A 26,772-nucleotide genomic window follows, 5' to 3' on the forward strand; every position below is an offset into this window, starting at 1 on the left:
TACTGACAGCACAGAGCCTGCTCAGGATTCTCTCTTTCCCTCTCTCTGCCCTTCCCCCACTCTCTCACCTGCACACTCTCTCTCACAAATAAATAAAAACAGTTAAAAAAAAAAACTGTAATTTGAGATAACAACTACTCATATCATTCGTGTTACATCATTGCATTTTATTTATTTTTTTAATGTTTGTTTATTTTTGAGAGAGAGACAGAGCACAGGCAGGGGAGGGCCAGAGAGAGAGAGACACACAGAATCTGAAGCAAGCTTGAGGCCCTGAGCTATCAGCACAGAGCCTGATATGGGGTTGAAACCCACGAACCACAAGAACATGACCTCAGCCAATGTTGGACGCTTCACTGTCTGAGCCACCCAGGTACCCAACATCACTGCATTTTAAAATCACTATTATTAGATATCAATTGTACAAGTAAATGTTATTTTAATATGCTTTGTTACCCTGCAAGTTAACATTAAAATAACTTGAGACTTAATCTGATAGCTACCTGATATTAACACAGAACTTTTTAAAATTGGAGGGGGGAGAAATCAAGGCAATAAAAGGCAGGCATAGTAAAAATGGGCAATTAAGAATGTATGTAAATTCCTTATATAAATACCTAGATATTCTTCCTCAATATGAATCAAGACAGTTATAGGAAGATGCTCGCTTTAAATGAATTGATTCTTCCAGGGCCTTTAAGAATGGAAGAGAAGCAATCAGCATCTGAGTCACCTGAGGCAAGCTGAATGCGATGCTCCCTGGCACCACCGACGGATGGGTCCTCAATGTAAATGTATACCTGTGGTTGGGAGAGGTCCTCACAATCACGTGCCTAAAAGACAGAAACATAGCTCATACTCCATGTCAAAGGAAATAAAATACATCAACTCCTATGTATGTGCTCATTTCCAACAACTGATGCTTGATGGGGACCGGAGGGAAACATGGCGGAGTGTTTGAGAGTCCTGCGGGAAGAGAACCACAAATTTCATTTCTAGAAACTGTCCGCAATTCAAAATGTTTTCCAGGCATTAGAGGTACCTTGGTACAAGCATATATCAAACGGACTCAGGATCAAGTTCAAGAGCATACATACCATTCAAAATATCATATCCAATTTACATAAAACTGAAGACAGAGATTTAGAATCTTTGACATTAAGTAAAAATCAGATGAATGTTCTCTCCTGAGAATCATTTCACATTTTTTTTTTTTTAGGTTTATTTATTTTAAGGGAGGGAAAGGGCAGGGAGAGAGAGGGAGAGAATCCCAAGCAGGCTCCATACTGTCAGCACAGAGTCTGACATGGGGCTCAAATCCACCAACCATGAGTTCACGACTTGAGCTGAAACCAAGAGCCAGATGTTTACCCACCTGAGCCACCCAGGTACCTCTATTTCACATCTTAAATAGAATAAAAAGAGAAGAACCAAAGACAGAAGAACCAGGATGTAACAATCCAAAAAAAGTTAGTTTTAGGACTAATCTTTAAATCTCTGCAGGCTCTCACAACAGTTGAAACAGTAACAACCTAAAAAATGTAAAAGATGGTAAAAATAATAAATTGTCACAAAATACATCAGCTTTCACATAGATATCAATATTTACTATTTCAAAGCAGTTTTTGCTAATTCACTCTGCTCAGGAGTTACCATTAACAGATAATACAGTCAGCTCATGATAACCTCCTACACGGAGAAACTGCCAAGGAGTGTGTAATAAAACCTTTAAACTCTATTTTGCAACACCACTACCTTTTTTTTTATGTTTTTTAAATTTAATTTTGATACAGAGACAGAGCATGAGAGGGGGAGGGGCAGAGAGAAAAGGAGACACAGAACAGGAAGCAGGCTCCAGGCTCTGAGCTAGCAGTCAGCACAGAGCCTGACACGGGGCTCGAACCCACGAACGTGAGATCTGACCTGAGCCGAAGTCGGAGGCTTAACCAACTGAGCCACCCAGGCGCCCCACCACTATCTTTTTTAAAATCATCTTTTAGAATGCTATGACTTTTTAAATATTAGTGGTTAGTGTTTCTATACACTAGAACACAAGTTCTTTATAGCTGTTATATTTCAAGTAAACTCCATCATGAGTACAGCGAACATTTGACATATGTAAGAAAATTCTATAAACAAATTCTCACACTGATTATCTATATCCCAGTTTATACAGAGAAAGTTCTGTGCTCAACTCAGTATCATAGAATTTTTAGGACAAGATACAATATTACTGCAGTCATCAGCCCCTTACTCTAAAGCTACAGATAATTTGCAATTCTAACTTCGTATAATTCATGTATTTCACAGATAGCTTCAAAAAAAAAAAAGGCTCAGTTAAAATCTGGCTGTGTTGCTCCTTATTTCCTAGTCTGCTTCTGGTAGGGTTCTTTATCTCCTTACCTCTACCAGCCTCAGCAGCATACAGATGGCACTGAACTTGGCAGCAGCATTTTTAGAAGTTCTGGCAGTGGATGATGTGAATTAATTAAAATAAATGACAACAAAAAAAAATACTTACAAAAAAACACTTAAAAATACTTTGTTGTGCATCTTCCAATTTTTATCTTAGATTATCATAGTAGTAATTATCAAAACAGATAACAGTTATGGAGGTCTATTAATGTGCTAGGCACTATTCTAAATGCTTTATTTGTATAAGTCAAGGAAGATATTGTCATCATCTCCATTTCACAGATTAGGACACAGAGGCCTAGAGATGACTGGTAAGTTATCCATGGTCGCCCAGTTTACAAGTGGCAGAGGCAGAATCCAAACTCAGACAATATGACTGCAGAGCCAAAAACCTAACCACTATGCTATATATGATGCATATACCCAGTATGTCTAGTTCTGCTAAGAAAGTGAATAAAAAGTTATATATAAAAAGCTATGTATGATTTTTAAAACATATTAATCAAAGTTGAACACAATAAAGACTAAAATACAGAAACGTCTGGGTGGCTCAGTTGGTTAAGCGGCCAACTTCAGCTTAGGTCATGATTTCACAGTTCAGAAGTTTGAGCCTTGCATTGGACTCTGTGCTGACAGCTCAGAGCCTGGAGCCTGCTTCGGATTCGGTGTGTATGTCTCTCTCTGCCCCTCCTCCACTTGCTCTCTGTCTCTCAAAAAATAAAAAATAATAAATGTTAAAAAAAAAAAAGTTGAATATGTAAGTCTCACGTCTTCCATTTTCCAACACAGCAAGAGGAGAGGAATAAAAAAATTATTTTCAAGTTTCCTAAAACATAAGAGCTCTCTAATGAAAGTTTCTAAAATACCACTTGGCAAGTTAGAAAAAACAAAGTTAGATACTCACTGGCCGGGCTGGAAATCCTTTTCATTCACAACTGCACAGTTGGTTAAAGATAATTCATCTGTAGGACATCTTGCAGCTTGCATGCTCTATAAAAAGCAATGATTAGGAAAATTAAGCTAACTCATCTTTTATAACCTTAAAGAATAGTTCATGCCTCCTGTCCTCTATTCCTCAACACCTGTAGTAAATACCTATTGTTTTTGACTCCCTGCATTCCATCCTCTTGATCACAGCAAACCCTTCCCTTGGGAAACTGTTCCTTCTCCCTTCCATATGCTTTTGAGGGCCTGCCAATCACAGCACATTCAACCGCACAGAGTCCTATTCCATTCATGGGGTTTATACAGACATGTGCCAGAAGGACACTCTCCCCTGGCTAACCAGTGCACAGAGGACAAATTTGTGCTCTAAAAGACAGTAAAACTATTACAGAGAGAGCAAAGACAACAGAGACAAAGACAAATAAATAGACATCTTGAAACACAGATCTGACAACCAAGTTAAAGCCCTTCAGACCAGTACTGCATTGGGTAGGAACCAAGAAATATTTTTTTTTTACTCAAGCTCTTTTGATTTGGTTTTCCACCTCTTCTGATGAAACGGATTTTGAGTGATTCAAATGCAAAGAAGTAAATTCAATAAGTTTAATAAAGTGTATAATGAAAGAGTATCTTTTTATATAAGAGATCCCAAGTGGCATGAACCACATCGCCTATGGATTAAGAAAAACCATCTTCTAACTATCTCCCAACAAAGATAACTGAAGGGCATAGTTTTTTTTCAAAACAGCAAGTAATCTTTTTGATCAACAACTACTAACAAAACATTACTTCCTATAATGTACTTAACCAATAACTCTTCCACCAATTATCTTCGGTTTCCTAGTTAGTGAAATATGACCCTTGTAGTCATGATACATAGTTTATGACTTAAGTGCTCATTCTTCAAACCTCAAGCCAAAGCTGATTCTTTTTAAATTTGTTTCTCAAATAAAAATGGATAGAGCAAAATAAATTACCGCTTGCTTTGTTTCTGTTTTAACTGAAAGGCTAGTTTCAATACAGTTATCCTAACTGTTTAGAGCAGTGGTCCCTAAAATAGGCTATGTATACCAGAAGGATCTACAGATAATTCAAGTATCAAATTCAACTGCATTTAGAAACAGACCTCTGAACAGGTGTATCACAAGATATTAAGCCAAGATTTTGAAGAACAATTAGGCAGCAATTTGTTTTCTGTATTTTTAATAAAATAAGAATAAGAATATACTTTTCACCTTTAGTTCCTCCTTTTTATCTTTTCGTATATACGTCACTATGTATACAAACTATTAGTTTATCATTTATAAATAAATATGTATATGTTGCAGATACATGACCAAAAGATGTTTTCCTAATGGAATTCATAAAATATTTGGAAATCACTAATATTTATTTAGAACATGAGATGAATAAAGCCTGGCTAAAGTGTGCTTTATGAATGAGACAGTATTTTTGCCCATGGTCAGTGTGACCAGCCATCTGACAAACGTGTACCAAACTTTTTGCTTCCCACCCATCGCAGGGTCTCTCTCACCTATAAGCTTCTTCCTTTTATTTTTTTTAAATTTTTTTAATGTTTTTTATTTATTTTTGAGAGACAGAGAGATACAGCGTGAGCAGGGGAGGGTCAGAGAGAGAGGGAGATACAGAATCTGAAGACAGGCTCCAGGCTCTGAGCTGTCAGCACAGAGCCTGACGCGGGGCTCAAACCCATGAACCGTGAGATCATGACCTGAGCCGAAGTCGGACGCTTAACCAACTGAGCCACCCAGGCGCCCCAAGCTTCTTCCTTTTATATTCTTCTCTCTCCCCTAACGCTGAGCCTCTTGCCTAGCTACACCCCTACTTGTTTCAAGAATTCTCAGCTCAGACCTTACTTTTTCAGGAAGACCTTCCTAGACACCTCCCTCTCCCCATTAAACTGATACAATAAACTTCAAATGAAAGCATCTGACTGTATTTTCATTGTCTGTTTACATGTTTGCATTGCATACAAGACAGTAAGCTTCTCAAGGACTCAGATTATATCCTGCTTACATCTGGGGTTCCCCGGAGCTAGCACAGGGCTTGGTAAAGAGAGTACTCAGCAAACATCTGCTGAATAAATCAAGTTAGAGATCAATACGAATCTATCTAACTGCAGAATAAACAGTTCAAAGGACATGTATTCAAAGGATATTTCAAGGTTATTTAGGAAGTGATCTAATGTAAATGATCTAATAGTTTCTAATGTAAATGATCTAATAGTTCAAAACTGCACAGAACTGATATACCCACAGTAATACAAAATTTACAAAGTGTTAACCTTTTCATTTGTAAATGTAGTTAGCTGTCAAAGAGGTGGTGTCCTTCAAAAAAAAAGTGAAAAACTCTGTGGAAGTCATCTGGCTGGCTAATTACAACAGATGCTGTGAGCAAAAGGCCTCCCTACTGGAATCTAGAAGCATCTGTGTTTTTATGATAAGCCAAGCAGGGTATCTCATTTTTCATCAAAATATAAATTCCTATAAATAGTAGCTGTTTACTTGTCACAGTAGTGCCAAGGGAAAATTTCACAATTTTTCTAACATTGACCTTGCCTCTAGGAAACAAATAAAAACTCAGCACTACAGCTATGCAGCTCTTATGAAATGAAAATACTACACGAATAGGCAATTTTATATAAATTCAGTTATCTGAGTTACTAGAACATTTAACCATCTAAAAGCTATAAAATGTTTTCACCAATAATTGAAATGTAAAAAATTATTAACTCATTGCTACTCAAAGGAATAAAAATCTCAAATCCATTAGGGAACCTCGGGAGTAAGTATATAATTACTTGAAAGCCTCAACTGCAGAAACAGAATTTGCTTCTCTTCATCAAAAAAAAATAGGGAGGATTTAACCAGGACTCCTCTAGGCAAAATTATACAGTTTTCAAATTTAAATAGCATAATTTTGTCCAAAGGTCCACTTTAAAAATTAGATTAAATATAGGCTTTATTGTTTTCCAAAGAACTTAGTAGGGTAAAAAAATCAGAAAAAAACAGAGCATAGCACCTAACTAGAAGAGCTCATTACCAAACAACTACCCCTACCCTGACTCACTACAGCTCTCCTGAATCCACTGGTTCTTCCTTTGTGGTACTTGAGGCCTTGGTTACATATCTCTAGAGAAACACAAACCCCCACTGCAAAGGGAAGTAGGACAGGAAACACGAACTTAGCCAGGGGGCTCAGCTGACAAGTCTCATTCAATTATTTTTTGTCAGATGACCTTTGCTGAAAAATAACATTTTAAGAACTGCACTGTTCAATAAAGTAACCACTAGGCAAATATGGCTATTAAAATTAAAGTTAACATTTCAAGTGCCACACATGGCTCGTAGCTATAACCACAGAAAGTTTCATTGGCCAGTGCTGGTCTAGAACACTGTGAGAAAGGCCATCGGTAATACCTGTCTTCAGGCCTATGGGTTCACTCTGTGCTATAAACTCCTATAATAATAATTTCTGTTAAAATTCTGGAGTCACGTGGGCCTGAAAGTGATGGGGTAGAAATCAATTAAACTAGCACATCCTATAGTTATCTCTCAAAGAGCCTGTAGGGATACTTTTACCTTATCCATTTCAGACCAATAATTATTCATATAAATTAACCTCCTGACATCCCTTTATACTGAAAAAGAGAAAAAGCAAGTTTCCATTTTGCTCTTTTTGGGAAACACCAAAGAAATATGTAAAAGGTTGACACCATTACATACTGGCAAAGACGTAATATAGTTTCTTATAAAGTTCATGTGACCCAGTAGATCTGTGCCTAGATTTTAGTCAAGAAAAATGAAAATATACAGCCACGCTTATACACAGGTAGTCACAGCTTTATTCACAATAGCCAAAAACTGGAAATAACACAAATGCCTACCAACACATGAATGGACAAACAAACTGTGGTTTATCCATAATGGATTACTACCTAGCAATTAAAAAGAAACTAACTACGGATACATATGCAACTGTGGGAAGCTGCAAAGATTCAGCTGCTCGGCCATTTACTAGCCGGAAATGTCACTCCCTGAGTTACAAAAATCGGCAGGGAAGTGCCACTCCCTGTCAGGAGAAGCCAGAAGAACAAAGATCAATCGCCTACAGGCAGGGTGGTATCGGCCCTTCATGTGCTGTGCTAAAAACTTTAGTTTGGTTCCTTCTTTACCCTAGCTTTAACCACTTGACCCTGTTTCCTAGCAACCAACCCTGTCAGTTTCCCCGCCCTAAACCCTACATAGGTGTGGGTATTTTTCTCAATAAAGGGGGCTTGATCAGAAACGCTTGTCTTGCTTCCACTCTCTGTGCTCCCTGCCCCCCAATTCTGTCTCCCTCTCTCAGGAACCTGCAAGGATCAACCGCCCCACCAGCCGGGGCAGACATGACAAGTGGTGCCCGAACGTGCAGCTGAGTGAGGGAACATGACATGCAACAACATGAATAAACTTCAAAAACAATGAGTACAATCAGCCTATACAAAATAAGAGTTCATCCTATACTGTGTAAAATTCATCTCATATTTAGGTGAAATTCTAGGCAAATTTAGGCAAAATTAATCCAGAGTAACAACAAAAAAAGGTCTGTCAGGGGCTCCTGGTTGGCTCAGTCAATTAAGCATCTGACTCTTGACTTCGGCTCAGGTCATGATCTTACCAGTTTGTGAGATCAAGCCCTGTGTCAGACTCTGCACAGACAGTAAGGAGCCTGGTTGGGGTTATCTCTCTCCCTCTCTCTCTCTCTCTCTCTCTGCCCCTGCCCCTGCTTGCATTCTCTCTTTCTCTCTTAAAATAAATAAACTTAAAAGAAAGTTTTTTAAATCAATCAGTGGTTTCTTGAGTGAAATGGACACCAAAGAAGCATGAAGTAAACACACAACAGAAGTGTTTTATATCTTGATTGTGTTTTACTGTACATAGGTTATGCTTCAATAAAGTTGAGAAATTATATTCTGATTTTTTAATGGCTGGACAATCTCTAATAATTCCTATTGCAAAGACAGGATAAATGATCTTCAACAGAAAATCAAAATGAGGCCTCTAAATCTATTTAACAATGACCCAGACCTTGCTATGTCCATACTCCTATCTGGTAGAGAGAGATACTTAGGTCTGCAGAACAGACTCCATTCACTCCCCAACCAGTCCTCATCCCAGATGTAAGAATCATACAGAACTAAGAGAATGGTCAGATCTACCTCTAAAAGGCCAGTTCAAGGGTGCTGCCTGTGCTGGCCTGCTGGTCCTGGGCACAGGAAGTGAAAGATGAAGGGTCAGACCTACGCCTCCTCCTCCTGGCACAAATGTCCCATACTGGCCATCAGGTGGGCAATTCTTCCTCCTGGGACGAATAAGGATGTTTTCCCCCTGTAATAATTCTTCCCTTAAGAGGTAAGGAAGTTTGAGCTAAAGTTCCACCCTCCCTATGGGCTGGGATGGAAAAGTGACCAAATAGGAAGAATTGCACACTCACCCACACAAATACAACAAAGAAAATTAAATGAGATAATCCTCATTTACTGCATGGAGTAAATACTTAATGAATCTTAGCTATTATTATAACTATCCGAGAGATATTCAGAAATAGAAAAAAAAATCACAGACACCTAACCCTAAACAAGCAGGAGGAGGAGCGTGAAGCCAGAAGTAGGGAGTGTAGCTAAAAGAATCTCAAGTATGCAGCAGTTTAAAAGTTCAAGGTACGTCTGTGCATACTGACAAGGGAAAATGCCCACAATATAGTGCTAATTTTTTTTAAATGGTATGTAGGGTAAGCTTTTTTAGTAAAGAAAATATACACTAACACTAAATTGTTAACAGTAGTTACCACTGAAGAGAAAGTGGAAGGAATAAGGGAAACACTTTCACTTTCCACAATTCTAAACTGTTTACGTTAAATAACCCTTGTTGTAGGGAAATAATTTTAAATATAGAAAATTTTTATGTATAAAATTGTTCTCCACAGCATTATTTTAACAGTGATGAATTAGGGGCACCTAGGTGGCTCAAGTCGGTTAAGCGATCAACTCTTGGTTTTGGCTCAAGACATGATCTCACGGTTTCATGCATTCCAGCCCAGCATTGGCTCAGTGCAGAGACTGGTTGGGATTCTCTGTCTCCCTCTCTCTCTGGCCCTCCCCAGCTCACACTGTCTCTCAAAATAAATAAATAAACTTTTAAAAAATGATGAATTAGAAGCAACGTAAAAATACTAAGTAAAGACTACATAAACTACAACGTGCCCACTTAATTAAATATCATATAACCATCCATCAAAAGCCTCATAAGATAGAGGGTTTTATATCACAGGAATATGAAAAAATATATGTTTTACTTTACAGCTTGATTTTTTCTTTTTAAGTTTATTTATTTTTGAGAGAGACAGAGACAGCCCGAGTGAAGGAGAGGCAGAGAGAGAGAGAATCCCAAGCAGGCTCGGTGCTGCCAGCCCAGAGCCCAATGCAGGGCTCTAATCCATGAACCATGACATCAGGACCTGAGCGGAAACCAAGAGTGTGACGCTTAACCAACTGAGCCACCTAGGCACCCCTACAGCTTGATTTTTTTAACTATAGCAAATCAACCGACTGGAAACACATCAAAATATTAAAAAAGGAATTGTGAATGAATAGGTGATTTCATTTCTTTCCATCCTTTCCACATTTTCCAATGTTAAAATATCAGCTTACTAACCAAATTAAAATGTTTTTTTTTTAAACATTTTTATTTATTTTTAAGACAGAGACGGAGCATGAGCTGGGGGGGGGGCAGAGAGAGAGAGGGAGACACAGAAGTGGAATCTCAACTGCATGAGGAGCCAATGCCGCAAACCCACGTGGTCTTCAAAGGTCAACTGTATTTGCCTCACTCTAGTTACCACTTTTGTTTCTCACAGAAAATTACTTCTCTCTAAATGATTTTTTAATATGGTTCATTCTGAATATTATACAAAGAGAATAAAATTCTAATTTAAAACAATTTTTTAATGTCTATTTATTTTGAAGGAGAGAGAGACAAGAGTATGAGTGGGAAAGGGGCAGAGAGAGAGAGGGAGACACAGAATCCGAAGCAGGCTCCAGGCTCTGAGCTGTCAGCGCAGAGCCTGATGTGGGGCTTAAACTCACAATCCATGAGATCATGACCTGAGGTGAAGTCGGACACTTAAGCGACCCAGATGCCCCCCAAAATTCTAATTTTAAGGTGAATAACCTGAAGATTGCATATTTTCATCCTATAGGTACTTCCAATTTAATTCATGCATGTAATATAGTGCCATTTCATCACTTTCAAGGATCACAACATTCCACCGTAACCTCCATCATGCTGGCACCCTGATCTTAGACTTCTAGCCTCCACAACTACGAGAGATTTTTGTTGTTTATAAGTTTCCCAGTCTATGGGGCACCTGGGTGGCTCAGTTGGTTAAGCATCTAACTTCGGCTCAGATTATGATCTCCCGGTTCATGAGTTCAAGCCCCACATCAGGCTCTGTGCTGACAGCTCAGAGCGTGAAGCCTGCTTCAGATTCTGTGTGTATGTCTCTCTCTGCCCCCCTCCCCTGCACACACTCTCTCTTTCTCTTGCTCACTCTCTCAAAAATAAACAAACATTTTAAAAAGTTTAAGTTATCCAGTCTCTGGCATTTTATTATAGCAGCTCAAATAGATGAAGACAATCTCACAGAACATACAATTCATCATTCTAAAGCGTACACTTCAGTGTTTTTTGGTATATTCCCTACGCTGTGCAATCATCACCAATTCCAGAACATTTCCAGCAAACTCCATAAAAGAAACCGTGTACTTATTAGTAGTAGTCCCAATTCTCCCCTCCCTGCACCCTCTGATAACCACTAATTTACTGTCTCTGTGGATTTGCCTATTCTGGACATTTCATATAGATTAAATCATACAACCTGTCTTCTTTGTGTGACTGGCTTCTTTCATTTAGTGTAATGTTTTCAAGATCATCTATGTTGCAGCATATGACTATATTATGTCCCACTGTACGAGCATACCGCATTTGTTTATCTATCCATCAGCATATGGACACTGAGTTATTTCCACTTGTTGGCTATTATGAATAATGCTATGAACATCCATGTAACAAGTTTATGTATTAAGATGTATTTTTAATTCACTTGGTTATATACCTAAAAGTAAAATTGCTGGGTCATTCTGTTTAACTTCTTGAAGAACTGTCAAACTACTTACAATGGCTACAGCATTTACCATTCCTACCAGCATTGGATAAGGGTTCCAATTTCTCTGCATGAGCACCCACATTTTTTCTTTGTTTTTTTTTTTTTTTACTATAGCCAATCTATAGTATGAATTGGTATCTTATTGTGGTTTTAATATGCATTTTCCTAATGACTATGATGTAGAGCATCTCTTCATGTACTTACTGGTCATTTGCATATCTTTTTCAAAGAGTTGTCTATTAAATAAACTCCCTTGCCCACATTTATTTTTTTTTCCCTTTGCCCATTTTAAATTGTCTTTTTACTGTTGAATTGTAAGAGTTCTTTATACATTCTGGAGACTAGACCCTTATCAGATATATGATTTGCAAATATTCTCTCCCATTCCATGGGCTGTCTTTTCACTTTCTTGATAGTGTTCTTTGATGCATAAAAGTTTTAAATTTTGATGAAGTCAATTTATCTGTTTTGTGCTTTTGTCATATCTAAAAAATCACTGTTTAACCCAAAGTGATGTTGATTTTTACCAATGTTTCCTTCTAAGAAATTTATAGATTTAGATCTTTGATCCATTCTGAGTTAATTTTTGCATTAGTGAGAGGTAGAGATCCAAATTCATTCTTTGGCATGTAGGTAGCCAGTTGTCCCACCAACGTCTCTATTAAAAAAAATCTATTCTTTCCCCACTGAATGGTCTTGGCCCCTTTTGAAAATCAATTGACCATGAATTTATGTGTTTATTTCTGGACTCTCAATTCTATTTCATTGGTTTATATATATAACTACCCTTATACCACGGTCATATCCTTTTAACTACTGTAGCTTTGTAGCAAGTTTTGAAAACAGGTGTGTGTCCTCCAACTTTGTTCATTTTCAAAATTGTTGTGGATAAAATGGCTTTGCAAATCCCTAAGAATTTTAGGACCAGCCTCTTCATTTCTGGAAAAAAGGCAGTTGGAATTTTGATAGAGATTGCATTAAATTTATAGATTTGGAGAGTATTTCTATATTAACAATATTAAGTCTTCTCATCTATAGATGTCTTTCCATTTATTTAGACTTTTAATTTTGAAACATGTTTGAGTTTTTAGTGTACAAGACGTGTACTCATTTGATTAAATGTATTCATAAGTATTATATTCTTTTTGATGCTATTGTAAATGAAATTGTTTTCTCAATTTCATTTTCAGATTGTTCATTGCCAGTGTATAGAAATGCAAGTGATTTTGTATATTGATCTTGTATCCTGCTATGTTGCTGGATTCATTTTTTATAAATTCTTTAGGGCTTTCTATATATAAGATTATGTCATTTGCAAACAGATCATTTTCCTTCCTCCTTTCCATTCTTTATTTTTTCTTGCTTAACTGCCTACCTAGAACCTCCAATTTAGTGTTGAGTGTACATGGCAAGCACAGACATCTTTACCTTGTTCCTGATCCTAACGGGAAAGCTCTCAGTGTTCACCAGTAAGTACAATGTTAGCTGTGAATTATTCTGTTAGTTGAATTTGGCTTAGTGAACTGAACTTACAGAGTGCCAACTCAAGGTTGCTCTGAGAATCTAACAAGATTTGTGAAGGTGTTTTCAAAACTGTAAAATACCATTTAGTTTAAGATACACTTACTCAGTAACTTAGTGCTCTTACTCTAAAAAGTTATCTCTAATTGTTAAAGAAATAAAAACAATGTTTATGAAGCTCTTTTTTTAATTCCCAATATCCTGATGAAAATTTAGCACCTATGTTCTTTTGAAGGGTGAATAGAAAGAGTTTAGAGAAGGAATCAGAACCAAACTAGAAGGCCTAAGGCCTCCCCTCAGTCCCAACCCCTAAGTTTTGTACCTATGGACTCTTCACTTAGCACAACACAGGGCATGCAGGAAAGCAGAAAGCAGAGATGTTAAGACAGGCAAGACATAAGAGGCAGCGTGGCACACAGAAAACAACACAAGATTTAGTGGAAAATCTTAGCTGTGATTCCAGTTGTTCAGAAAAAAATGAAAAAAAAAAAAAGTGACACCTAAAAGGAAGTTTAGGTTTAATAAACTTCACATCTTCAAAGCTACAAAATCTAGTGACTTACATCTATGAGTCTACACTGTATGTACCTAAATTGCTGGTGTTAATCTGAGTCACTATAATTAAACATAATGTTAGTACTTCATAATGTATGTACTTGTAATGTTAAGAAGTTTCTCATTTAATAAAGTCAGCTTGATAATAAATATAAGCACAATATATTGGTATTACTTATATATTTATTATTTACAAATAATAAAAACATGGCTGTTGGAAAGCAAAAGGTAATTATAAGCCTATTTCTGTTCAATGGAGTGAATATTTAATAAGTATCTATAACATCCCAGACACTGCGCTAATGAAGCCGGGACTTTTATTTTTTCAATACTTGGTGAGAAAAAAATTTTATTATTATTTATTTTTGAGAGAGAGCATGCAAGCTGGGGAGGGGCAGAGAGAGGAGGACAGAGGATCAAAAGCAGGCTCTGTGCTGACAGCACCAAGCCCAATGCGGGGCTTGAACTCCCAAATCACAAGATTGTGACCTGAAAAGAAGTTGGACACTTAACTGACTGAGCTACCCAGGAACCTCAATAAGAAAAAAATATTTATAAAATATACATATGATATAAACACCATGAAACAAACCATGTACCCACCACCCTGTTTAAGAAAAAGAACATTACCATTTCTTTAAGTCAGCTTTTACTGAAGAAAAACATACCTACGGAAAAGTACATACATTAAAGTGTTTGGCTCCATAAATTTCTAAAAAGAAAACACAGTGAGGATATCTACATCCAGTTCAACAAAAAGAACATGACCGGCTTCCGATACTACTTCATCGCTAGCCCTGCGCCTCCAACTACAGATAACCAGTATCTTGTTTTTCTCACCAGAGATAATCATAGTTTTGCCTATTTTTGAAATTTTAGATAAATGGAATCATACAGCATAATTTTGGGTCTGACTTATATCCCTCAATATTATGATTGTGACACTCATCCATGCTCCTGCATGTAACACAAGTCCATTCATTTTCATTGCTATTTATGGTATATAATTACATGAATATGCCCCCATTATGTATCCATTTGAGTTGTCTCCAGCTTTGAATCATTAATACTGCTGCTATTAACATGTCTGTACATGTCTTTTGAATAATATTATGTATGAATTTCTATTGGATATACACCCACACACAGCGTCCAGGAGAATTGCTGGGTCATAGCATACACATATATGTTCAGCTTTACGGAACTTTGCCTAATGTGTACAATGTGGTGTTTTGATACAATTTTAATGACTATTGCAATCAAGCTAATTAATATATCCAGCACCTTACATAGTTACCATTTTCTGTGTGTGTGGTTAGGAACAGCTTAAGTCTAGTCTCCTAACAAATTTCAGTATATCATTATTAACTATAGTTACCATGCTAACTAGCATTTTAAATTGTTTCTATGGGAAGGTCATTCAGAATACCAAATTCACCATACTACAGGAAATAACCCTGCTTTCTTAAACATTTTTTAAAAATTGGATACAGGTGAAGGTATTAAAGGGGAGAAAAGACAATAACCCTAAGTCTCCAAATAACAAGGTTGATTATATATTTGGAAAGAAATATGGGGAAAATATCTTCAGCAATTTATTAAAGAAACTAAATTGGAGAGCTCAAAATGCCAACTCAATGGATTTTTTTTCTTTTTACATCTTATTTATTTTTGAGAGAGAGAGAACAGGGGGGAAAGGGCAGAGAAGGGAACAGGATTAGAAGTGGGCTCCATGCTGACAGCAGCGAGCCCAAAGTGGGGCTCGAACTCCCAAACGGTGATTTCGTGACCTGAGCTGAAGTAGGATGCTCAACCAACTGAGTCACCCAGGCGCCCCCAAGTCAATGGTTTGTTGGCATACATCAGAATCACTTGGAGACAGATTGTGTTAAAGGAGATTGCAGGAGCCTCAACCAGCAGTTTCTAACTCTCAGTCTGGGGTTTGGCCTGAGAATTTGCATTTCTGACAAGTTCTCAGGTGATACTGATTAGCTGGTCTGCAGAATCACTGTATTAAATAAGGGGACATGAACTTGTAAAAAGAGAAATACTGGTAGGTTCGTATCTTCCTACAATAGAAGAGAAGATGCGAAAAAGAGGCTTCAATAATAATGCTCTTAGGCTATTTCATCATTTAACTTGATAAACACAGCTACGTTTATTTTGATGCTTGAGAAGTAGTAAATTGATTGAAAAGCTTTATATACAACAAAACAGTAACCAGACTCAGTATCAGCAATGTGGAGAAAAAAGGCTAGCATGAAGTCCAGCAACTGTTTCAAGTTAGATCTATGCCACATTTTTAATGAGCTGATAGCCTGGTAGAGAATATAAAATTAGAATTCAAACTACATTGTCCAACATGACAATTTATTAAAGTATTCAGAAACAAACGTTCATCCATTCACTCAACAATCATTTATTTAGTAATACCTCCACACAAAGCTCTGTTCTAAACAGTGGGAACCAAGTCTATCATCTCACAAAATGTTATCAGTATTTTTCTCTAGGAGAAAAAGTAACCAAGCTAACTAAATTTTTTTAATTCTCTCACATTGGTGTTCTTTGGAAGACCCAGAATTAGTGTAGTGATAATTGCCATTTTCATCACTTGTCAAGCAAGAAAATGTTCATATGCATATAACACTAAAACACTTCACAATATTTAAAAATCCACCAGCAAAATACTCTTTATTATTTAGGGATTTTAATTTCTTTATGTTTTTTTATTTATTGTTTCAGAGACAAGAGACAGTGCGAACAGGGGAGCGTCAGAGAGAGGGGGAGATACAGAATCTGAAGCAGGCTCCAGGCTCTGAGCTAGCAGTCAGCACAGAGCCTGACATGGGTCTCGAACCCACGAACTGAGCCGAAGCCAGACGCTTAACCGACTGAGCCACCCAGGCGCCCCTATGTAGGGATTTTAAAAATAAGTGAATGTTGGATTTCAAAAATGACAGCTTATTTCTTACTAAGTTTCCCATTTTCTCCATTACCAAAGATCTATATGATAGTGCAAATCACATTAACAATTTTAGCACTTCATTCTGAATTTAGCAAAGGACCAAAATACCCTGCATTACTCATAAACAGCTGATGCTAATTCATTGGGTATTAAATCTATAGAGCACAATGTGTTAGTACTTTTTGGTTTCATGTCAAAAAAAAAAAAAGAAAGAAAGATGGGAAAATCAGCTTCCTTGAGCAATTCAGCTGAATTTTCTTTAAATAGTCTTTGTATCTGCCCTTGTAAAATATAAGAAAAATAATGTATGTCAAAATCAATAGCAATAGATAAAAATAAATTTAAATTTAAAGTTTTTTTTAAAGAGGAAAGATTACTTTCATACGGAAGAGGGCCAAGATATATCAAATAAAGAAAAATAAGGAGAGGGGTGCCTGGGTGGCTCAGTCGGTTAAGCCTCCGACTTCGGCTCAGGTCAGATCTCATGTTCGTGGGTTCGAGCCCCGCGTCAGGCTCTGTGCTGACGGCTAGCTCAGAGCCTGGAGCCTGCTTCCAGTTCTGTATCTCCTTCTCTCTCTGCCCCTCCCCCTCTCATGCTCCGTCTCTCTCTGTATCAAAAATAAATAAAACATTAAAAAAAATTAAAAAAAAAACTATTAAAAAAAAAGAAAAATAAGGAGAGGGCAAGAATAATTTTAGCATATAGCAAAAATAATTGTAAAGCTATTATGTAATATATTTAATATTAAATATTTATAATAAAATACATAATATAATATATTTAACATAATATTAAAGCTATTTTCATTAAAACACTAAAATTGTGCACATATATGCAAACAGAATATGAACCAAAATAGAGTCCAGAGTTAGAGTGGACATAAAACACAGCACTAAAAATCAGTGAAAGAAAAGGGTGAACTCAATAAATGATATTAAGACAACTGGCTATACATACAGAAAAGATAAAATTAGCTCCCCAATTCACAGCAAACACAAAAATAAACTCCAGATGAATTAAACACCAAAATGTAAAATGCAAAATTTTAAACCTTTTAGAAAAAAAATTCAAGGTAGATAAAGATTTCTTTTAAAACACACAAATGTAATAATCATAAAGGTAAAAAGTAGGTATTAATAACTAGCTATAATGAAATTTACTTTTGAGAGACAGAGAGAGTGAGCTGGGTAGGGAGAGAGAGAGAGAGAGAGAGAGAGAGAGAGAGAGAGAGAGAGAGAGAGGGCGCCAGAGAATCTTAAGGGGGCTCCATGCTGACAGCTGAGAGAGCCCAATGCCAGAGTTGAACCCACAAACCATGAGATCATGACCTGAACTGAAGTCATACACTTAACCAACTGAGCCTTCCAGGTGCCCTAGCTGGCTACGAAGAAAATTTTCATCTTAAACTCTATGGGGCGGCTGGGTGGCTCGGTTGGTAAAGCGATTGACTCTTGATATCAGCTCAGGTCATGATCTCGTGGTTGTGGCATCAATACCGTGTCAGGCTCTGAGCTGAGCTTGTAGACTGTTTGGGATTATCACTCCGGCTCTCTGCCCTCCTCCCCTCGTGCTCACTCGTGCACATGTGTGCATGCACTCTCTCAAAATAACATACATACATACATACATAAAAAGTAAATAAATAAATAAATAAATAAAACTCTGTAAACATGAAAACATGAAAAGATCACCACTGTCTGGGAGGAGAAACTATTTGCAACTAAATAAATTCAAGGGGTGTCTGAGTGACTCAGTTAAGCTTCTGACTTCGGGTGAGGTCATGATCTCGGCGTTCCGGGGTTCAAGCCCCGCCATCAGGCTCTCTACTGTCAGCCCAAAGCCTGCTTGGGATCCTGTCTCCCTCTCTTCCCCTCCCCCACTCATGCAAGCTCACATGCTCTCTCTCAAAACTAAACAAACATTAAAAAAAAAAAAAAAAAAAAAAAGAGGGGCATTTGGGTGGCCCATTCTGTAAGCCTCCAACATCAGCCCAGGTCATGATCTTGTAGTTCGTGAGTTCGAGCCCCATGATGGGCTCTGTGCTGACAGCTCAGAGCCCTGAGCCTGCTTCAGATTCTGTCTCCCTCTCTCTCTCTATCCCTCCCCCCATCATCCCCCCCCGCAAAAACAGATAAACATTAAAAAAAAAATTAGATCCCAAAGCATAACTTACTCCCTACAAAAGGAAAACTCTACAAATCAATTTTTTTAATGCTAATAGCCCAACAGTAAAAATGGGCAAAGGATATATATATATATACACACACACACACAAAGGTGATTCATGAAAGAAGAAATCCCAATGACCAATATGAAAACTGCTCAATCTCACTAGTAATTAGGGAAAAAATGCAAATAAAATTGTTTACATCCATCATATTGTAAAAACTAAAATGTCTGCAATGTTAAGTGCTGGAAAGGATGTGAGTAACAGGCGCTCATAGCTGGCTGGCAAGACTGCAAACTGGTATAACCAGGTAAAGACAAAGATAACTCATCACCCAGCAATTCTGTGTAGCAATGTCCATGTCGGTAGATATATCCTAAGGAAACTCTTACATATGTATATAAGGAGACATATAAAAGAATGTGCACTGCAGAAAAAAATAAAATTAGAAGCCACTTAAATTATCCTCAAATAAGAAAACAGATAATTGTGGTATATTCACAAAATAGAATGCTACATGGGAAACAAAATGAACTGGCTCTCTATATACCAACATGACTAAATTTGAAATGCCATTTTAAATGTTAAAAATGCAGATTGCAGAAGGATACGGTAATGACACCATCATATATATATTTTAAAACACACAGAATAATTTATTACTTATGGGCACAAACATACATAAATGTGAACAGAAAGGATCTATACCAATTTTAGGATAGAGGTTATTTCTAGGAAAGGTTAGTGAATCAAAAGGAGATACAAGAGGGATTCAATTTGATCTGCAATGTTTTATTTCTAAAAATTCAAGTTCTGAAACAAATATGTTAGCACAAGTCTGGACGGTAAGCATACAGATATATATGTTATTTGCTGTATTTTTCAGCAGGCTTGAAATGTCTTAAAGTGTATATAAATTATATTAATTTAAGTCCATAGAACTTCTAGAAATAGTTATAGTCATGCAAGGAATATTTAATTTCCATTATAAAAAGTTGGGAATTATAAGATTAAATCAAAAAGAAACTGGAGGTAGTATAATGTAGACCTCAGAGCCTATTCAAGGGTATTAATATTGAAGTATGAAAAAGGATCTCATTTAGAGATTTTTACTGGTATGCCTGGCTGGCTCAGGCAGTATAACAAATGACTCGATCTCAGGTTGTGAGTTCAAGCCCCACATTGGGTGCAGAGATAATTTAAGTAAATAAATCCTTAAAAAAATAAAAAGTCTCTTAGAGAAAGAGAGAGAGAGAGAGATTTGCCTAAGATACCGTACCCAGAGTATGGATCCTTAGGAACTGCATTATAATAAGTGTCTAGTGCATTGCCAATGCAGAGGTTTCCAAGGGTTCACTGTTCTGCCAATTCAAGAATTTCCAACAGTACAATAAGATACTTTCACCTTATATTTCTGCACCTTCATTTAAGTACTTGAAAACATACATCCATTTTAAGCATAAATTCCTCCGGTTTTAAAAAGCTACTTAATAGTGCTATAAAGTGTTCATTTTAATTTTCTAAAATCTATGGCATTTAAAGATACTTTTAAAACATATCCAGTAAAGTAACATAAAAAACAGTAACTACTGCATACAAGGTTGCAGAAAGTTGATATGCTTTGGATAGTAGGGCTTCAATTTAGGAAACAAGACTACAAAACATTCTGCGTTATTTATTTTGACCTGTGGTATTGCATGTAAGCTATCCCCAATTTACAACGTGTATTCCAAAACTATCTGAAGGTTATTTGGTAAAGATGTCGTTCACTCACAAAATGTTATAAGTGGCTACATTTCTAGACTAGGCTACAAAAATGTCATCAATATAATAACTGTTACTAAATACACTAGCTTGCCCTAATCAAAACCTGATATTAGGCAAATTTTACCTCTAACATCTTTCTATACCTCTTTCAATTCCTAAGACAGTTTTCTCCCTTAGATTCCTATTTAACGTCACCTTACTCCTATTTAACGTCACCTTACTCCTATTTCTTCACAACAAATTACCTCAACTAAGGTGTCAGAATTTATTGAATGGTCCATTGGTTTTATTTGCATTAATCTATGCATATTTTCAGAATGGGACTATGAAATCTCCAGCGAGTGCCATTCCTGGTGGTTTGAAAAGAGTACAAAAAAGTTCAGGCAATGTGGTTAAGACTTTCTTCTTTTCTTTTCAGTAACTAGGTGGTAGTGACAGCTTAAGAAGCCCAGAAGACAACACCATTTGAGCAGCTTTACTAAGAAGCCTCTCCCAACTCAGAGTCAGCTCTCCTAAGCAATTAAAGCTGTATTTCAGATCCTTTCTTTCCTCTACTTTTGATTCCATGATTCCAAACAAGCTGTAGCAAAAGAGTTCTGACAGGCTGTGTGGAGGCCTGAGGCAGTGGTAGCCATCTGTATGTGGAGTTCATTTATTAATGAGTCTATATTTAGTAAGGAATAAGAATTTGAACTGTAGAATCCTCTTTATTACTAGCAAAAATTTAAAACAGCCAAGAATACTTATTGCCTAACTGAATCTTTTTAAAAAGCCAAAGGAAACCAAGTAAATTTAAATCAATTCATCGTTTATTATAAAATGTATCCAACTTACAATTCTATATTTTTTCATATAGTAAATATACTAAAAAAATGTCAAAAAATTTCTTTTAGGTTCTTTGCCTTTCAGACTTTTTATTTATTTATTTAATTATTTAGCAATCTCTACACCCAACCTGCTGCTTGAACTTACGAGATCAAGTCACATGCTCCACCGAGCCAGCCCGGCACCCCAATGTTCTTTGCTTGCTTTTCGGATTAGGAGCTTCAAGATATTTTAGGATTAATCAAGTTCTGATGACCTAGATGCTATATACTGAAGAACATCACATGTTTCATTCTTCAGCCAATTTCCCAGATAAACTAAACATGATGCTGCCCTTTTTTGACCAAAAAAGCAGAGGACAGATATGCAGGTTACTAATGCTACAAACAGCAACAATCACTGATACCACAACAACAACAACAAAAACCACCTTCAATCACAAAGTGAATATAAATACCATTTACGAAATGTCAGAATGCCAAAATTAAACTAACCAAAAGCAATAATTCAAAATAGCTTTTCTCCCCTAAAAAGGAAATTCAGAACCCATTTTAAAAGAATTACAACAAGGCTAACTCTATTTGCTAAACATCAATAAATAGTTACTAGGAAATTATGATTATCACAAGATAGACGACAGAGATGGGCCAAAGACACATAGGCCAATCAGATTTTCTAAAAGACAGAAGGTAGTTATTGAAAATTAAACTTTGGCAGCAACCTCCAAAAGTTCTAGCTAAGGTAAATCTACTCTTCCCTATAACAACTAGTTGGTGAAGCAGGTAGTAGTAAGAAACAGAGCTGAATTTATACCTTGACCCTGTTCTTGTGAACCAGGCAAATTACTGAGTCTCTCTCTCTGAGTAAAACAATATTAATACTACCTAGCTTGCAGGGTGATTTTTTCAGAATTAAATGAGATATGTTTGTATTTTAGTGATGGTACCCAAAGTGTATTGGTCTGTATCAGCCTAGAGGAAGGTCTCTAACAGCATGTTATTCTCCTTTTTAATAATGACTTGAATGTAGACACAGAAGTCGTGATTTTAAAACTACAGGTGAAAACAAAACTGGCAGACAGAGCTGTGTTGCATAACATAAAAGAATCGAGAATCAAGAAGACCTTGAACAAGTAGGCCCTGACCTTAAAAAAAAAAAAAAAAAAAAGGATTGTAGAGGAGATAAACGTAAGGTTTTATACTTAGGTTCAATACACCAATTGCACAATACCTAGAATGGGGTGGGAGAGCCAATTTAAAACAACAATTTTAAAACAAGAGTTTTAATTGACTGCAAGCTCATTATGAGCCAAGAGTGTGATTTACTGCAGGAAAAAAAGCAAATACAGAGCACCTGGGTGGCTCAGTCAGTTAAGCGTCCAGCTTCAGCTCAGGTCATGATCTCACGGTTCATGAGTTCGAGCCCTGCATCGGGCTCTGTGCTGACAGCTCAGAGCCTGGAGCCTGCTTCCGATTCTGTGTCTCCCTCTCTCTCTGACCCTCCCCTGCTCACATGCTCTCTCTCCCTCAAAAATAAATAAACATTAATGAAAAAAACGAATACAATTTTACCCTGTATTAATAACACTAATGTCCAGCTCAAGAGAGTAAGAGCTCAGCATATAGTGAAGAATACGTAAAGCATATAGTGAAAAATAATCACTGTGTTCCAGATGGGACACATTTTAGAAGAAACACTGGTAAAACAGCATTTCCAGAGGAATGTAACCTAAGTGACGAATGGTTTGTGATACAAAATGTATGAGGAATTGGGGATATTTAATTTGCAAAAGAGAAAATCTGAGATAATATGTAACCTGTCTTCAAATATCTGAGGAGCTGTCACATGGAAAAGGAAATGTTTTCTTTAGTTCTATGTAGTTCTAAACAGCAGAAATCATTTCTATCTAAAAATTACATGAAACTGAATACAAAAATGGCCTAACATGACACTAAAATGGGCTAGCTTTAATGATGATGCACACTCTATTGCTAGATTCAAACAGAAATTAGATTAGAATCATTTTAAATTTATTTATTTTGCTGAGAGAGAGAGAGAAAGCATGCGTGCAGAGAGGTTGTGGGAAGGGTCAGAGAGAGAGGGAGAGAGAGAATCCCAAGCAGGACCTCTGCTGTCAGTGTGGAGCACCATGTGGGGCTCGAACTCACAAACCCTGAGATCCTGACCTGAGCTGAAACCAAGAGTTCAGACACTTACTTGATTGAGCCATCCAGGCTAGATGAGATTAATTTTAAATTTTTTAACATCTTTTTATTTATAAATCAGAGAGTGAACAGGGGAGGGGCAGAGAGAGGAGACACAGAATCTGAAGCAGGCTCCAGGCTCTGAGCTGTCAACACAGAGCCCAAACAGGGCTCAAAACCACGAATCATGAAATTATGTCCTGAGCTGAAGTCGGACGCTTAACCAACTAAGTCACCCAGGTGCCTCTAGATTCATGGTAAACAAAAATGTATTGAGCACCTAGGTGCCAGGCAGTGTGCAAAGCACAGATGATGATAGTAAAAAACTAACATGATCTCTTCTTTCATGGAAGATAAACAGTAAAGGCAAATATTCACACCAATAAATTTATTTTTTTTTCACACCAATAAATTCAAAATGACAAACAGTTGGGATGACAGGGTGGCTAAGTAGGTTAAGCATCCAACTTTGGCCCCCTCTCTCTCTGTCCCTCTCCTGCTCATATTCTGTCTGTCTGTCTTTGTCTCTCTCTCTCAAAAATTAAACATTAAAAAAATTTAATCACAGTTAAATCTCTAAAGAAAGGAATACAGTTTTCAAGAGCAAGTAACAAAGGATCCTGACTTGTGTAGGATCAGAACACACTTCTCTTGAGTAGATGAGTGATCTATGAGTAGGAGGTAAATGGTTGGGAACAGAACATTATAAAGGAAACGACACATGTAAAGACCTTGCGGTAAGAAAAACTACTAAAGTTCAAGGAATTGAATGGCTTATATAACCCGAGCACAGAGAGTAAGAGAGTGAGTAGAGAGAAGCAGGAGTGGAACCACAAAGGGCCTTAAAGACCCAGTAGGATTTGATGTTCTCCCAAAAGTAACTCGATGCTATTGAGGTAGGGGTTTTAGCAGCAACAGGCATGGGAGGAAACAATCAATGCAGAAAATGCTGTAAAGAGACCTCCAGCGGGCTTCCCAAAGTAGTCCAGACCACAAATGATGGCAGTTTGGGAAAATGAGGCGAAAATGAAGATGTGGAGAGATTTTTAGGATGTTAAAATGACGAAACACACATGACCATTCCAGTGGGTTATTTGGCTACGGTTTGAAGCAGCAATACCCAAGCCAGATTCTTTGGCCCTAATAATACCCTTTTTGTAAGAAGCTGGAGGAGAGGGGGTCGTCAGGGAACAGAACTCTGATGAATTTTACAGGCGGGCAGAGGATGTGGGGAGAGAGAAGAGGTATGGAGAAGACCACGACCACCACCATCGCCACCCCAGCCCACTCCACCCCAGTTTCCAGTCTATATAAGTGCCTGGACAGTAGTGCCATTCAGTGAAATAGAAAACAGAGAAAGTACTCATTAGGCGGGTTTAGATTTGAACAGTAGACTCTGAGGTGCCTAGGTTTTAAATAGTCTGGCATATTGATCTGGAAGTTAAAGGATAAGTCTGGACTGGGAGTAAAATACTGAGAATCGTGGGCATATAGATGGTAGTTGAAGCTGCAGGCTTAGAAGAGGATGCCTGAAGAGAAAACGGAGTGACAAGAGAGCCTTGAGGAATATCTGCATTGAATAACAGGGTAGAGGAGGGTGAGTCTGCAAAAGAGAGGGACGAGTGAAAACAGGAGAAGGCTGCACAGAAGCCATGGAAAGAGCGTTTTCCATGAAGGAGGCAATGGCCAACAATGACAAATGCTGTGGAGACATCAAGTCAGACAAAGAATAGAACGTGTCAATTAAGTTTAAGGACACGTTTCAGTAGAATGATAGGGCCAGAAATCAGACTGCAGTGGGCGGGCTGAGGGGCAAGTAAGTGGTAAACAAATGGGAGACAATAAATGCACACAACTCTATCAAAATTTCTGGCTGAAAAGTGGGAAGAGAAAACGGGACAGCCGTGCGGGTGGAGGGAGAGTCATCTTAAGAGGGGAGAAGCTTAAGCATATTAGGAGGGAACAGGTGAGTACACAGGAGTGGGGTGCTGTAGGTGGGAAAAGAGAGAATCTGAAGCCTGGGTGGAAGGAGTAACCATAGATAAAAGGAGAGACTATGGGGGAATGGAAGAGAAAGAGGTCAAATTAAATGACCTTTAAGGTCTCTTCTCACTCCATAATCTCACGATGACATTTTCTTTTAGATAGGGCGTTTGCATGCAAGCATTAATCTATGCAAACTTGTTCAAACATCCCAGTATAAATCAATCAGTCAGGCACATCCTTATCCCCAATGACGCAGTTAATGTCGCCAGGTTTATGACCAGTGTAATCTCCGGGCAGGATCCATCCCCTCAGAGGGCTTTTAGCTCAACGCACACTGCAGAAGACCTCGGTACCAGCCCGATCTCCCCTTGCCAAACCCATACTACACCGCGATCTTAGGAGGCTAAAGGAGGAAGTAAAATGTAAAACCCTGAAACTACCATCTATGCGGCTGCGTTCAAAGCGACTGTCATTCATAAACACAAAACGCGACTCCCCACTGCATCCCCATTCCAAGCTGAAGACATTCCTGCCAGACCAGTGACAGGTCCCCTAGAGGGCTGGGGTTTCACACTAAAAGTCACTTGCACCCCCCCTCCTTTCCCAAGACCCTTCACTCTCAGAAATGGGTCCCTAATGATCTTTCCCAAAGCCCTCTCCCCAACGCAGCAGACGGCTCCCCCGCAGTTATTACAGCAGCTGCACCTACTAAGCCCTCGCCAGGGGGTGCGGAGAACCCCCCAGAGCCGGTCCGACGGGGCTGGGACGGCCGCAATCCTGCGGCTGCCGTGGGGGACGCGGGTAACAAGCCCCAAGGGGTGGAAAGGGAGAATCAAGGGAGATCCAGGCGGCCCGGGTGGGTAGTGAGGGGGTCACCTCCCCTCGAGCTTCCTTAGGGGGATGGAGTTTCTGAGGAGGGCTAATCCCCTGCCACCGCTCCCCCTTCTCACCCTCATGCCCTTCTCCGGCTTGCCGCCCCCTCCAACTCCCCATTCGCTCGGACTCACTCCCCCTCCCCTGGAGCCGTCTGGACCTCGGAGTGCTCGCGAGCCCGGCACCCCTGCCTGGAGCCGTAGCTCCGGGGCCGGCACTCACCCGGCCCGCCATCTTCGCGGACACGTCCGGCTCCGGCTGCAGCTGGGTGCTCAGTAAAGCCCGCCCCCGCCGGGCGCGCGCGCTCCCGCCGCCCGCCCTC

General features: G+C 38.3%; 1 protein-coding gene across 2 annotated transcripts in view; it reads right to left on the bottom strand.

Moving 5' to 3' along the window:
- Positions 1-26,750, bottom strand: part of NSF (N-ethylmaleimide sensitive factor, vesicle fusing ATPase) — a 142,359-nt gene extending 115,609 nt beyond the window's left edge. For both annotated transcript variants that reach the window (XM_029927201.1, XM_029927200.1), the window contains exons 1-3: positions 26,673-26,750; positions 3,320-3,405; positions 734-833 (exon numbers count right to left, since the gene is read on the bottom strand). In XM_029927201.1, the coding sequence (XP_029783061.1) occupies positions 734-833; positions 3,320-3,405; positions 26,673-26,684 (198 nt within the window). In that variant the 5' untranslated portion in view covers positions 26,685-26,750. The remainder of the gene's footprint in view (positions 1-733; positions 834-3,319; positions 3,406-26,672) is intronic.
- Between the last annotated feature and the right edge of the window lie 22 nt (positions 26,751-26,772).

This window comes from Suricata suricatta, chromosome 17, assembly GCF_006229205.1.
Source record: "Suricata suricatta isolate VVHF042 chromosome 17, meerkat_22Aug2017_6uvM2_HiC, whole genome shotgun sequence".
NCBI classification, from domain to species: domain Eukaryota; kingdom Metazoa; phylum Chordata; class Mammalia; order Carnivora; family Herpestidae; genus Suricata; species Suricata suricatta.